A 16,327-nucleotide genomic window follows, 5' to 3' on the forward strand; every position below is an offset into this window, starting at 1 on the left:
ATACTTTTTGTTCTTGTTGAGCCTTGTCCTGTCTTGTTTCATTGTTTTGCCCATTGGTTCCTTCTACCTGGCACCTGGTCTGCTTCAGAATCTGCAGACATCAAGTATCTGAACTCTGCTTTATGGTATCTTGGTTGGTCTTCCCCCATCTGCCTGGACTTGCTGCTCATCAGCCAGTTGATTTCTGATATACCAGTGGTCTTTAAACTGCATCATCTCTGTTATCTGTCTTCCTGCTCTTGATTCAACTATGCACCTCACTAACCCTTCCATATCTGTCTGTCTTGTAAATAAACCCTTATTACTAACTCTGCATTTGGGTCTTCCTTCCAGATCCCTGACATGATTCCATGGGAACACCATGTTACACTGTAAACTGTCTAAAGCACAGTATACTATTTCTATAAAAATATTATTGCACTACTGATATTTTGCATATTGTTTAAAAATTGTACAGTCAACCAACTGTATCTTACCACCGTATTTACCACTTACGTTGCTGCTGTTCATAATGTACATATAATCCTACATTGCATTCCTATTTATATATTCCTTAATACTGTATATAGAAACTTGACTGAACAGTCTGTAAATCATAGATTCACTTACTCTGAACTTACTGTATATATACATTATATTCTTGCACTTCTGGTTAGATGCTAACTGCATTTCATTAGCTCTGTACTTGTATTCTGCATATTGACAAAGTTGAATCTAATCTAATGTGTTCTGGACATTCTGATATTGTAGATTTGGGCATAAGCTTATGTACCAAAGGTAAAACCAAGGTCTAAATAAATGGAAATGGAAAAAAAAAATCACCATCATTCTTTCTGTTTTTGTTAAGTGGACAATATGTTGCTTGTTCTTGTTTTTTTTTTCTTCTTTGACATTGCATAGATCAATGCTACTGCCAGATGTTTACGAAACTGTTCTTTTCTCACATTGTTGTTGTTTAGGGGGAACACGCAAGCGGTGTAAGACATGTTTACAATCCAGACTCCAGCAGTGCTGGGGTGTTGGAATTTTCCAAAACAGTAAACCGTCGCTTAGCTTTTTTCAAACTTCGTTTTGCCCTCGAACAAAAAGGCAAAAATAACTTTGTTTGAAGTATCTCGGGGGCCTTTACTCTGTTGTTGTTTTAGATTGTTTATTGTGGATGACTGCTGCCTGCCTTTGGATTATGTTTTTGATTACTCCTTCAATAAACTACTTCATTTGGATCCTTCATCTTTGTGTCACCATGCAGTTTATGACAAGCAGAATTTGGATTTGTTTCATATTTGATGAAGTTTGCATCACTGATGTTATTTTCATATCTACTGTGAAGCTGCTTTGAAAAAAAAGAAAAAAAAAAAAAAAACTTGTGTATAGAAATAAAGGTGACTTGATTTGGCTTGACTGCCATTGTATTTGTTCATAAGGGCTGTGACCACACAGTCATCCAGGTCAATGGATGTCTTTCACTATTTATCTTGGAGCATCTGGATGTGTTTTAAGTTTTGGCATGCGACCAAGTGGCTTCATGTGTTGTGGTAAATTGTTAATAACCTCATAGTGTCATCATCACTTCCCCATGACCCCCCCCCCAGATTCATAGTGACCCGATCCGTCCCCCTCAGTGTCTCAATGAAAGGCTCTATTGGTAAACAGAGGATTAATCTGAGTTTCCGCTATGTACAGTAGCCTAAGTAGTGGCGACCCGGCCCGCCGCTCCTTAAACATGTACTAAACGATTTTTGAAACACGCTTTTGACCGCAGTGTCTGACCGAGTCCCAAAACACACTTGTAGCCAATCAGCGGTAAGGGGCGTGTCTTGTCCTGATAGCGAGAAGAGAGCGCTCAATTTGATTGCACAGGACGCATATTACATTAGATTTACATTTAGCAGACGCTTTTATTTAAAATTAGCATATTAGCAGATCGACTACAGATTGAGAGAGATTGCAGATAAAAAAAGAGGGTTTACAATCAGGCAAGAGGTAGGACCCACGTAAATATCGGAGCAGCTTTCCAGCGGTGGAGAGAAACTCAAGGATTGGGAAGGGCTCGAATCGGACGCCGAGGTTTCTTTGTTTCTTTTTGATAGGTGAGTAACGTTGAATTTGCGTTGTTTCACACAACTTATCCATGTTGGCCTTTGTTTGAATTTGCTTGTGTGTCATCTTTGCTTGTTTCCGCGATTGTCGTTGCCATGGTTGCGTATGTACCTGTGGGGTGAAGATTTCATAAAAGGGGCGAGGCACGGTGGCCGAGAGAGCAACTTCACAAAACGCGTTCAAATAGAAAAAGCACCAGCAAATTAAGAAAACATCTTCATCAGTTTGACAGCACACGTGCTGCAAATACTCGCAACACAACGAAATACAAAAACAAGCTGCAAATGCTAATTTTTTTTTGAGCATTGATTACCATTTGTATAACCACAGTTGTACAAATACCATGGTTAAACTATGGTAAGAGTAGTAAATTAATGGGTAATTTGTGCATGATTACAGTAACCACTTTTTGTGTTTGCTTTTTTTATATAATAAATGCATTTATTAATTCATTCATTTCAATAGTAAAACCATAGGCTAAGTTTAGTTTTTTGTAAGGTAAGTTGTAAAAGTAAGTTAGCCAGCTTACATAACCGTTCACAGTTACCATAATTGTGTATTTAGTAAGCTTATTTAGGCTAATAATATCCACACACAAAAAAAGCTAAGGAATCGTATGACCAGGATTGTTAAAATAAACAAAGATCTTTTCAGAGCAAACATTGATAAATTATGTCCCAGCCATATTTGTCACTTTACGGTTCCCTTAAATATTTCTGATGTGGTCTGTGTTTTTGCAGCACATTTCTTTATTTGTTTGTATTGTGAGTATTTGCAGCAAGTGTTGTCAAACTGATGAAGATGTTTTCTTAATTTGCAGGTATTTTTGTCATTTGCAGCACATTAGCTCTTTCGGCCACCGGAGCAGGTCCTGTTGGGGTATGGGTGTGTTTGTTTTGGTGCTAAAGATTTGGATCAGGGCAGACGCAGACTGAAGCACAATAATAATCTAACCATTACTCTGTACCCAACATCTTACTACACGCTGTTCTGTTGTCAAACACACGACGACGGTGCTGCCACTGACATTTATGTTCTCTGTGTGTGTATGTGCTATGACTCTTGACCCCGGGGTCCTACGAGGAGCTGGTAGCTGCCTCAATTGTGCCTGTAGCAGTTACCATAGTGATCATATACAGGTGCATCTCAAAAAATTTGAATTTCATGGAAAAGTTCTTTATTTTTTTTATAACTTTCTTATATTCTAGATTTATTGCACACATACTGAAATATTTCAAGGGTGTTTTGTTTTAATTCTGATGGTGACTTATAGCTTAGACAAATCAAAATTAGGAAACTTTTAAAGAAAAATATAAATCCAAAGTAGGTTTAATTATGCACTCAATACTTGGTTGGGCTTCAGTGTGGCGTGGCACGAAGGTGATCAGCCTGTGGCACTGCTGAGGTGTTATTGAAGCCCAGGTTGCTTTGATAGCGCCCTTCAGCTCCTCTGTATTGTTTGTCAGATGTTTCTTATCTTCCTCTTCACAATACCCCATAAATTCTCTGTGAGGTTCAGGTCAAGTGATTTGGCTGGCCAATCAAGCACAGTAAGCACAGTAATATCATGGTCAGCAAACCACTTGGAAGTGGTTTTGGCACTGTGGGCAGGGGCTAAATTCCTGCTGGAAGAGCAGATGGAAGATGAAAGTGCTCCCAAAAATCTCCTGGTAGATGGCTGCATTGACCTTGAACTTGATAAAACATAATGGAGCTACACCAGCAGACATCATGGCTCCCCAAATAACCTCTGACTTTAGAAACTTCACATTGGGCTTTGGATTCTGTGCCTCTCCAGTCTTCCTCCAGAATCCAGACATTGATGGACCACTGAGCAACAGTCCAGTTCATTTTCTCCTTACCCCAGGTGAAATGTTTCGATGTTTTTTCTGGTTCAAGAGTTGCATGGTTCTAGGAATGTGACAGCTGTAGCTCTTTTCCTGAAGACGTCTGAGTGTAGTGACTCTTGATGCGCTTACCCTAGCTTCAGTCCACTCCTTGTGACACTCTTTCAAGTTCTTGAATCGGCTTTTCCTGATAATCTTCTCAAGGCTGTGGTCATCCCTGTTGCTTGTGCACTTTTCCTACCACACCTTTTCCTTTTAATCAACTGTTTATGGATATATTTTGATACAGCACTCCGTGAACAGCCAGTCCTTTCAGCAATGACCTTCTGTGGCTTAACCTCCTTGTGGAGGGTGTTGATGATTGTCTTCTGGACAACTGTCAAGTCAATAGTCTTTCCCATAAGTGTGGTTGCATGTTCTGAACTAGCCCAGGAGGTACCCTGTATTTATACTCAAAATTAATCAAACCATTCAAGCTCAAAATAGAATATAAAGATTTTTGAGATACATAATTTTTTTATTTTCTTAAGCTGTAAGTCGTAACCATCAGAATTTAAACAAAAAAATATTGAAATATTTCAGTTTGTGTGCAATGAATCTAGAATATAAGAAAGTTTGCTATTTTGAATTAAGTTACAAGACCTTTTCTATGATACTCAAATTTTTTGAGATGCAATTGTACTGTTGTCTATGACTGAGCTGGTGATTTTTCTGGACTGATTTTTTTTTACTGGTGAGCAGCTTGGTCCCCCCCAGTTAAAAAATCCCATCTGCGCCTGTTAATTGTAAATGTGCATGTCATTCTATGATACAAGTGCTACAACCCGAATTCCGGAAAAGTTGGGACGTTTTTTAAATTTTAATAAAATGAAAACTAAAGGAATTTCAAATCACATGAGCCAATATTTTATTCACAATAGAACATAGATAACGTAGCAAATGTTTAAACTAAGAAATTTTACACTTTTATCCACTTAATTAGCTCATTTAAAATTTAATGCCTGCTACAGGTCTCAAAAAAGTTGGCACGGGGGCAACAAATGGCTAAAAAAGCAAGCAGTTTTGAAAAGATTCAGCTGGGAGAACATCTAGTGATTAATTAAGTTAATTGATATCAGGTCTGTAACATGATTAGCTATAAAAGCTTTGTCTTAGAGAAGCAGAGTCTCTCAGAAGTAAAGATGGGCAGAGGCTCTCCAATCTGTGAAAGACTGCGTAAAAAAATTGTGGAAAACTTTAAAAACAATGTTCCTCAACGTCAAATTGCAAAGGCTTTGCAAATCTCATCATCTACAGTGCATAACATCATCAAAAGATTCAGAGAAACTGGAGAAATCTCTGTGCGTAAGGGACAAGGCCGGAGACCTTTATTGGATGCCCGTGGTCTTCGGTCTCTCAGACGACACTGCATCACTCATCGGCATGATTGTGTCAATGACATTACTAAATGGGCCCAGGAATACTTTCAGAAACCACTGTCGGTAAACACAATCCGCCGTGCCATCAGCAGATGCCAACTAAAGCTCTATCATGCAAAAAGGAAGCCATATGTGAACATGGTCCAGAAGCGCCGTCGTGTCCTGTGGGCCAAGGCTCATTTAAAATGGACTATTTCAAAGTGGAATAGTGTTTTATGGTCAGACGAGTCCAAATTTGACATTCTTGTTGGAAATCACGGACGCCGTGTCCTCCGGGCTAAAGAGGAGGGAGACCTTCCAGCATGTTATCAGCGTTCAGTTCAAAAGCCAGCATCTCTGATGGTATGGGGGTGCATAAGTGCATACGGTATGGGCAGCTTGCATGTTTTGGAAGGCTCTGTGAATGCTGAAAGGTATATAAAGGTTTTAGAGCAACATATGCTTCCCTCCAAACAACGTCTATTTCAGGGAAGGCCTTGTTTATTTCAGCAGGACAATGCAAAACCACATACTGCAGCTATAACAACAGCATGGCTTCGTCGTAGAAGAGTCCGGGTGCTAACCTGGCCTGCCTGCAGTCCAGATCTTTCACCTATAGAGAACATTTGGCGCATCATTAAATGAAAAATACGTCAAAGACGACCACAAACTCTTCAGCAGCTGGAAATCTATGTAAGGCAAGAATGGGACCAAATTCCAACAGCAAAACTCCAGCAACTCATAGCCTCAATGCCCAGACGTCTTCAAACTGTTTTGAAAAGAAAAGGAGATGCTACACCATGGTAAACATGCCCCGTCCCAACTATTTTGAGACCTGTAGCAGAAATCAAAATTGAAATGAGCTCATTTTGTGCATAAAATTGTAAACTTTCTCAGTTTAAACATTTGCTATGCTATCTATGTTCTATTGTGAATAAAATATTGGCTCATGTGATTTGAAAGTCTTTTAGTTTTCATTTTATTAAAATTTAAAAAACGTCCCAACTTTTCCGGAATTCGGGTGTTATTTTTTTTACATCACTCAGCAAATATCTGATCAACTCTATCTTACCTGCAGATACATGGGACTGCAGGATACAGCAAGACAGTTGACTGCAAGCTGGTGATGTTGTGCAATCTGTAAAGCATCTCTTTAAGAAGAATAGGTCCAAAGTTGAAGCCAAATGTGACTCACAGTTTGACCCTCCAAATGTACAGCGGGATTTGACATTTAGTGCTACTAGGCGAGCTCCTTGGGGAAAATGAGGGTGTGGGTGTTGAGTTTTGCAGTGTGCTTCAGTTATAAATGACACCACCCTCTGCACACGATGTTATGTCCAAATGGATCTGTTGACATTGGATCCTTATCTCTTTATTTTGGTAAAATAAAGCTGCAGATTTCGAAGTTGAGAAAATGACCACCTATCTTAGCTGCTCTTAGTACAAGCAGGAGAAATCAACTTATTGGCAGTGCACTGTAAGAACAAGATGCATCACATTTTACAATCTAGATATGATGCAACTAGAGTTTCTAACTTTCTGAAGAAAATGTAAGTGATGCTTGTAGTTGTAAAAGTTGATTCTATAGGCTGTTGCTATGTGGTATTCTGGTGTTCTCTGTGTTTTTAAGCACTAAGACTACTAAGATTATTATAATTTTCATAATGTTTATTAAAAAAAGTTTTTTGCTAGTGCTGCATTTTTTTTTAAGAGCAGGTCATATGATATTTATCAGTGTCCTAATATTGTGTTGGAGTCCCCTACAACAGGTTTAAATGCATCTAAGGTCAGAAAACATTATAATTTTCTCAGAATATACATTTAATATTAGAATAATTTTTCAATGATTTCGAAACAAGTTAGTTCAAAGCAGTTCTGAGCTTAAGGCCTGTAAACCCCTCCCTTCCATAAACCTAATCTGCTCTGATTGGTCAGCTGACCATGTCTGTTGTGATTGGTCTTTCCATATACAAGGTGTGTTGAAAACAATGTAGAACAATGTTGTGTAAGGCCTCATTTGGTTTCCATAGCTACGGATTATGCTCAACTGTGTCTTGTTTGGTTTCTCATTTTCATGTATTTATACCCCCTGTTAGCTTTAATTCATTGTCTGTTCTTGGCAAGTATTATGTTGGTTTGTGTATTTCTAGATTTCTTGTTCTCTTGCATATTATTTGGTCTTGTAAATAAATTACATTTGCTGCTAATAGATCCTTGCCTCAACTCTTCCTTGCTGATCCTGCAACACATCCTGACAAATAGACTACAAAAAACGTTCAGTACTGCATCCTGTCCTTAGAAGAGCCCTTTCTCTCAGTGGATGTGACCTGCCATAAACTTTATAGTCAAATCATCATTTGCATTAGTAAGAAATAACATGTGAGTTCACCCTAAATAACTTTTTATTTCCTTTCATGCAAATCCCATTGCCATTTGGGATATTTGTTATGCATTTCCTCAGTTTATTTGCTTAGTTCAGGAGACCCAGCATGCAACAAGTGGGCTTTTACACTTGGTCTGTTGTTGTTCTCCATTCAGGCAAGGATAAAAGAGTGTTTAAAAGAAGCAGCGAGTGAAAGCAAATACATGCTACAGATAGGATGCCAAGTCTAACTGCAACATTTGTCATGATAGTTTTTTTTTTTTTTTTGGACAATGTTGACTTTGTTTGAGTGAACATTACTAAATATGCACAAATATAGTTGACTCAAACATTATCATCATTTATTGAACCTTAATGCTGTTATAGAGCATATTATATTATTTCTACACAATTTCTTTTCCCTCATAACAACATTGGATGGTGAGAAAAAGCTTCAAAAATGGAAAAAAAGAAGAAAGAAAAAAACTCTTTAAAACTGACCTGAACAAAGGTCTTGGTTGTCTATATCTATTCTGTGTAATGCTCCATCAGTGTGAGGCTGGTTTTCATTTCCCATCAAGCTGTGGTGCTGCTGTTTTTTATCACTTCAGTAAAGCCAAGTCATATTGAATTAACTGACAGTTATCATAGTGATTTAGCAGATTTCTCTGTTTGGCTGTGAAAATGACTCAAGAAGAGTAAGTCAAGATCTTTTATAAGCTCCTTTTATGAGTCCTTGTGCTGGTGAACATATCAAAGACATGGTCATCTTTAAAAGTGGAAACGAACACCACTGCAATCTATGTGCACATAACTGAAACCCTTCAATTCTAAACCTCTCAAATCCCATCCACTTTTCACTCCTATATACAGCAACCTCATCCTACTCACTCATACTACCAACAACTCATACAGTGTATAGAGTACTGTATGTCCATCTATCCAAATCTTCATTTCCCAACTGGTCCTTCATAATGCTTAAACCTCACATCATCCTTCAAATATATATTCATGTTTCCACACTAAAAAATAAAATTGTGCAGACAAAAATGAATCTAATGTCAATGAATAAAAATAATTTAATCTGAAAATCCACTGATTTTCAGGACCAAACTGGGCCTGTGAGGAACCTTATCGAAGCTTATTTTCAAAATTGCAATTTTAATTTTTTTATTTCTGTGGCATAAATAAAATAAAATAAAAAGCTTCAAAAGAAAAAAATGGAATAACATGCTATGCAATAATTATTGCTAAGATGCTATGCATTTTTTTATGTTTTATTTTTTACTTTTATCTTGACAAAAACCCCACAAAACTCAACAGAAGTCATCCTTTCTGTAGAAAACACACACACACACACACACACACACACACACATATATATGAGTTTGTTCGTTTGTTAAAAGTTGCATACAAGTGCATTCACGTCTAACATGCTATCTCGAATGCTCTATATATGCAAGCAATTATTATAATTATTTTTTTTTTATATATATAATTTAGTTATACATATAAATAATGAATTTTTTATACATCAAGACTAAAGAGTCTTACCTTGTCTCCAGGTTGTGGTCGCATGATGGACACTCTGTCATACCCTTTCTTCAGAAGTAGCCACAATGCATCCAGTTTTCCCTGCGCATCAGCACAAACAAACACCAAAAACACAAAAATTAAGATGAAAAAAGAAAGCATATGTGTTTGTCTATAAATAAAATCCGTTCCTGGAGGGCTACTGTCCTGCAGTTTAACTCCAACCCTAATTAAACACACCTGAATCAGGTAATCAAGCTCTTCAGACTCACAATAAACTTCCAGGCAAATGTGTTGGAGTTAAAATCTGCAGGACGATGGCCCTCCGGGAGTAGGATTGGACACCCCTCGTATAAACTGTCTGTTTTCTGTATGATTCAATCAGTCTTCATGGGTCTTCACTGACCATCAGGGTTTTGTGACTGTTTTTCCTTTACTAAACTCTAAACCTTTACTTGAAAACAAAGACATTTCCTGAACTCAACCCTCCACATGTGGCCTCTCTGGCTCACTATCAAATGAGACGGATAAATCTCAAAGCCACAGTTTATAATGAATCAATGCTTTGCTATCTGCTCCACAGTTATGAAAATACAACAGCATTCTGATGTCCTTCAACCTCGACCCAACTTCCCAATAAAGACAGCTGACCCTCATTGCACAAGAGCTGCTCTCTTTGCCAAGAAGAGAACATGAACGGGTGAAAGAAAGAACAGAAGGGCATCTTGGAAGATTTAAATGTAAAGTTGGGTTACAAAAAGTGGCACACTCTGGTCACGCCACCTCTCTCCAAAAAACAGGGAGACACATTAGATACAGAAATGAACAAATAAAGGAGGGACTAAAAATTCTAAGTAAAGATACACAGACTAAAAGAATGAACAACAGGGGAAAATGTTTTGGCAATGCTCTGATCTCTTGGACAGTGTGATCTATGAGAGTGAGCGAGTGGAGAGAGATAAAATGAGGGAAACCTGGTTTTGAGTGTGTTAAAGTGCTGACTCCACAGATACTGTTTCTTGGAGGTCACCACAGTTTCTGGTCTATGTTATGAATCCGTTGTTATCAAACTGATTCATAGATGTTTGATTAAAGGCACTGACATCTTGAGCCATGTTTTTACGCATTAATTCAGCAGGAGCATGATGGGGGCTGCAGTCTCATCTTTAGTCTTAGCTGCATCACAGTTCAAAGGCTGCGTCCTTCAAAGGTAAAATTCCAAGACTGAATGCATCACAGCAGCACGACTAAGGCTTTCCCATTTCCCAACAAGATACTGGACACAACATTCTTTTGAGTTTTTTTTTAGTTTGGGTACCAATTCTCACTAAGTATTATTTACAACTTTGCCTTAATAAACTCTTTTTATAAACTGCTTATTAATATATATCAAGACAGTTGTTAAGTTTAGGTATGTGGTCAAATTAATGGCTCTATAATGTGGTCATGTAGAATAAGACATTAATATTTGCTTTATAAGCACTAATTAACAGCCAATATGCTAGTAATATGCATGCTAATAAGCCAAGAGTTAAAAGTAAGAATTGGTCCCTAAACTAAACTGTTACACTTGAGTTTTAGTTAGCGTGTGTACACTGGGACAATATTATACACTATTGTTCTTCTCACCTTAATGGGTGAGTACCATTTACGAGGGCCTGGAGGTTTCCGCATGCCATTATTTAGGATGCGAGCAGGAGGAACTTCAAACTCTTGCTCAGGCATCTTTACCCTCGCGTTTTTTGCCTTTTCCAGTTTAGCACCCTCCTCGGTTGAACCTTTCTCACCCCAGCGAACCTGAAATGAAAGAGATGGCAATGATCAAGTTATCCAGCATGACTTGACAATGATCCAAAAAGATTCAATGGAGACAAAAACATTTGACATTTTGTATAAAAGAGTGCACATGAATTTTACTCCAAAATATTTCTTCATTTTTACATCATAACCTTTCTGTTATCAGCATTTCAGAATGCTTTCCTGGTACAAATGGGAAAACAAAATCAAAAGATTTTTATGGTGACCCCAGTAGTACAAAAACTGTGAATAATGGCAACAAATATGCGTATTTTATCTTGCTTTCTCAAACAGAGATATTGCTGGACAGGTATTTTCTGAGAAAATCAAATTGGAAACTCTGCACTGCTTGAAATCGAGGTAGAATGTTTGACAGAAGAAATGATTCCAAACAGCAGATGAGCTGTATAATGCACGCTCACTTGTTTTCCTCTATTGTAAACACTGTCTTGCTGTGGTTGTAAACTTTGGTGCTTTACTGGCAGCCGTTTGATGAAACACACGTCAAAAGTTGTTTGCTAAAGGTTGTTTCCCCTGGCTTTGTCAAGCTGGCCTGGAGTCAGCAAGCTCCATTCTCCAAAACCATTTTAAAGCCAGCAAACTAGACCATCTAAGACCTTAGGCTGGCTTAAACCATTCCTTTCCTTGTTTTTGTCATGGCATTTGTTTGCATAGCAGATTGTTTATTTCAAGCATACTTTTGCGAATCAATGCATTTGACAAACATTTTAATTTCCCTTCTGTATTTCCTGTTTTTCTTCACAGCTGTGGCATTTTTATTAGCTTTCGGCAACATCGCTGACTTCAATTATGACATCTCTTTCATTCCAAGTAGGGGCAAACTGTCAACTGGATATTTACTTACAGAATCCGTCACCCTTAAGAAAGACACTTAACCCCGTGTTCCGCCAGAGATACAGCCCTCTTCCTCTGGATGAAAAACATCTGTTAAGAGACTGAGTGTGTGCTAATTTAGTGGCTAGTGCCCTCCAGCGAGTGATAAAACTGTTGTTTACCTCCATTCTTTTAATGCCGCCAACTCCTCTTCCTCCATAGTAGGACGCGTCGACTGTGGGCCACTTCTTCTTCGGAGTTCCATCCTCTTCATCATCCTTATAGAGCAAATAAAGAGACAATGAAATTGTGACTCGAAATAGAGCCAAATAATTCTTAACTGTTGGACCACAAATCGGTTCTGAACCTTCTTAAATTTAACTTAAACTTAAAAAGTTTATTTAATGGCATTGATGGTTCCATGAAATATGTGTCTCTATGTTGAGAACTGATATACACATCTTCTTGAATGAAACAATAACACTTATTGTAAAGATTTTTTTGTGATTTAAATGGAGTATTTTCCTAAATGAGCTGTGACTCACTTCTTTAAAACATGACTTTTTCATTTATTTCCTCTCAGAAAGGCACGAGCCATGCTTACGCCCTCCCTAGCTCTTCCTGATCCAATAAAATGAGTCCAAATTGGCTCACTCAAATTATGACTTTATTTTTCCAACTGTGAGGAAATTTAACCTTGTTTAACAATCAGTCCTTGAGATTTAATAAGACATCTTTTATCAATGCATCCATACTTAATTAAAAAGTTTAACAGCCATCCCCATGCCTCATATTTCAGTTTGACCACCCACTTGATTCCCCATCACATGTTTTATATCCTGAAACTTTAGCATAACTTAAAGAAACCTTTAGGGAAAATTCCCTAATCTTCGGCCATTCGGTATGACATTCCTATGGACTTACAAAAGTGACATCACTGATAAAAGATTTATAAAAATATGCTATCATATTACAGGTCTTTAATAAGGCCAGACTGAACTAATTCATTTAATGTAGCAGAGCCAGAGTGGTTAAACAACAGCCTACAAAGATCTGGAGAGTTTTATGGAATCCAAAGTCTCTTCCAAAGTTCCTGTTTAATAGTTGAAACATTCTGACCTTCAGAAAGAGTTTCAAATCAGAATTACATCATTACAAAATAACATCCAAATCTTAATAAACTCTTTTTCCCCCATGTTTGGACAATGAGATCTCAGGGATTGTTTCAATAAACAAGCAATAAGTCTGATCCAAGATAAACAAGAGTTAAAGAAGAAAATCACCACAAATGCTGCAGGGTAATCTGGTGGACTCACGGAGTATAATACCAACACATCATACAGATATTATCACAAAATAAACCCCTTTAGGGTGATACAAAACCCCTCTGCATAACGTCACAGTCATGTCTGGGTTTATTTAAGTGATAATGACCAATTGACTTTACATTATCCTGCATATTACATGGTTTCTTATCAGGATATTTATTATCTTATTTACAGATTAGTTTAAATCTTTTGCCAATAAAATCAGTCCATTGCAATGTAGGAAACTTCCTATAGAAACCAGACGAATACTGGCACATTTTCTCAGTAATCATTTATGTATTATTAGCAATCTGCAATCCAAGTTACTTGTCTTCCATTAAGTTCTATTTGTGTCTCTGGATGCATTCACACCATGTCAGAATTACCGTAATTTTGAGATTTCGGCTAATAAAAAGATTTCTTGTCTTTGCAGAACTCGTAACTAATCTTGTAAACTTCTATTGCCTGACCACTGCGTCTTGCGGAAATGTTCAATCGGCAAGCAACTTTAGCAGTAAAATGTAAAATTACTATTACAATAATAAAACGTTACAACACACAATACAGTTTTATATTGCTAGCACAGAGATCGAAAACTACTGCCTGAAGTCCAGCTTAATAGACCAAGTAAACTTGAAATTTTCATTAATGAGACATTTCACTCTTAATGACTTTTACTTTTACCCCTTTAAAAAGTCAGTTAAGGCCACAACATGGTAGTCGTAATAACCATTTTTAGTTTCTAATTGCGCCAGTTGCATGTTTCCATGAGCAAATGTGAAATATCTAGTTTAGAAGTCATTATACCAAAATTCTTGACTGCTCAATTCTGCAATTGACCAATCAGACTCCAGCTTTCCAGAAAGCCACAATAAAATGTAATATAACTCCACCCGTCCATGCTCATTGCTTGTCAACATCAGAAAATGTGAGCAGCAGAATGAATATGGAAAGCTTCTTTTGACAATATTTTTGTTGGTGAGTAAGAAACAAATGAACCCATTGGGCAGTTTTTGTTCGAAATGTATTGTGCCTATGGCCAGATCACAATATGACAACACAAATGCAAGTGTACTTAATTAGATTGTGACATGTACAATTCATAAAAAAAGGTTCTTACCGAACTATCTTCAACTACTGGTGGTGGAGGTTCATGGATAATCTGCAGAGAGAGAGAAAGAGAAGAGAAGAGAGAGAGAGAGAGAGAGAGAGAGAGAGAGAGAGAGAGAGAGAGAGAGAGAGAGAGAGAGAGAGATAAACAACCTCACAGAGCCCTCTCATGCTGGCATGTCAGACCACATGCTCTCCAAAGTTAAAAAACAGTTTTTTCTTCCACTGACTTGTCAAAGGATCCAAGTGATGTTTTCAGTGTGTGCCAGAAAAACAGGTTACACAAAAACACATGGCTAAGGAATTGCACCCCTCCCTTCCCCATTTTCAGTGTGTTTACAAGCAAGTTTAAATGACCTAAATATCTGGAGGCCAGATCTAAAACCCAAAATGTAGGGCTCAACGTTAAGCTTTTCCAGATATGCAACCTTCAAAGAAGTTATATAATACATCATATAAATTCTAACATAATTCTTCACAAATTTACCCTTCGACTGCAAGGAGCAGCTGTTTGTAAATTATTATCAAATAACTGGTTACATTATGACTTTTCTTTTTATCCTTTTGCTAAACTCTGTGAAGTATGACAGGCTAGCAGGCTAACTAGTTTGTGGTTTGCTAAGCTAACAGCTAATTGAAAAACTGAAACCATTTAGAGCTTTGGTTATATGATACTTTTTGAGATAATAGTTTCATTTTCCAACTCCACTAGAATTAAACAGTTGAGTTTTACTGCTTTCAAATCCATTCAGCCGATCTCCAGCTCTGGTGGTAGCACTTTTATCTTATCTTAGCATAGATTATTGAATCTGATTAGACCGTTAGCATCTCAGTTAAAAATAATTACCAATGAGATTCTATATTTTTCCAACTTAAAACTTGACTCTTCTGTAGATACACTAATACTGACGGAAAATGAAAAGCTGCATTTTTCTAGGCCGATATGGCTAGGAACTATTCTCTCATTCTGCCATAAAAATTAAGGAAATTTGCTGCCATACCATGGGTGCAGCAGGCACAGTGATATTACGCAGTGCCTGAAAATAGTCCCCAGCTAGTTTGTGTAGTTGCAGCAATAGCAGAGTTGCTGGGGACCGTCTAATCAGATTCAATAATCTATTTGATAACAGTAAAACTGTAACGGGGCTGTTCTAGGTGGGGATGGAACCAGGGTCTGTTGGGTCCAAAGTCACTGAGTTAAAGGATTGAGCTAACTCCCCACTAAATGAATCCAAGAGCAGGGATGATCAAACGGCCAGGAGTCGTGGGTCTTCAACAAAAGACAAACTTTACTAATAAAAGGTGCAACAAAACAAGAGAACCCATATGGAAAGGTAATATATTCACATATATGTGAAGCACTGTTAAATATATTGAAATATATTTTGAAAATATATTTTAAAAATACATATGCTGCCTGTGTGTGTTTACATAGGCTATTTGTGAAATAATATTCATGCCTCAAATAACTTTTAATCAATGTGTTTTTGTAGTGCAGCAATGCATTTATTTTCTACACTATGTTTACTATTTTTAAAGCTATTATTATATTATATTATATTATATTATATTATATTATATTATATTATATTATATTATATTATATTATATTATATTATATTATATAGATCCTATGTTCTTTTTCAGTTTAGGCCTACTATCAACTTAATATGTTATCAAGTGTCAGGACAAGTTTATAATTGTATGTACTATGTTAACGCTGTGTAATATGTTTGATGGGCGTGCGCTGAACATTCGAGGCGCATTTAAACTGGAGTGGAGGGAGTTACCATGGAAACGGGGCGGCAACTCGGCTGACAAGTAGCAAACTTCCTCCTCTCTAATGGTTGTTTTTACTGCTTTCAGGTAAGTTTAGTCCCTAAAATTACACAAATAATGCATACAACTTTTACTGACACTTTCTTACATGTAATTGACACGCTTCTGTTGTATATTTACTTTACAGAAATGGTTCAGTGTCATGGGAATAAGTCCATTAGCATCACAACCGAGAGCTAACAGAGGCTAACTATAAGAGGT

The 16,327-nt window shown here is 37.3% G+C and overlaps 1 protein-coding gene across 1 annotated transcript in view; it reads right to left on the minus strand.

The window, feature by feature from the left end:
• The window catches only part of antxr1a (ANTXR cell adhesion molecule 1a), an 85,114-nt gene that overhangs the window by 14,947 nt on the left and 53,840 nt on the right, over window positions 1-16,327 (minus strand). The window contains exons 14-17 of the mRNA XM_059523815.1: window positions 14,298-14,339; window positions 12,053-12,148; window positions 10,869-11,036; window positions 9,261-9,341 (exon numbers count right to left, since the gene is read on the minus strand). Of these exons, the coding sequence (XP_059379798.1) occupies window positions 9,261-9,341; window positions 10,869-11,036; window positions 12,053-12,148; window positions 14,298-14,339 (387 nt within the window). The remainder of the gene's footprint in view (window positions 1-9,260; window positions 9,342-10,868; window positions 11,037-12,052; window positions 12,149-14,297; window positions 14,340-16,327) is intronic.

The sequence above is a fragment of the Carassius carassius genome, chromosome 34 (genome assembly GCF_963082965.1).
Source record: "Carassius carassius chromosome 34, fCarCar2.1, whole genome shotgun sequence".
NCBI classification, from domain to species: Eukaryota; Metazoa; Chordata; class Actinopteri; order Cypriniformes; family Cyprinidae; genus Carassius; species Carassius carassius.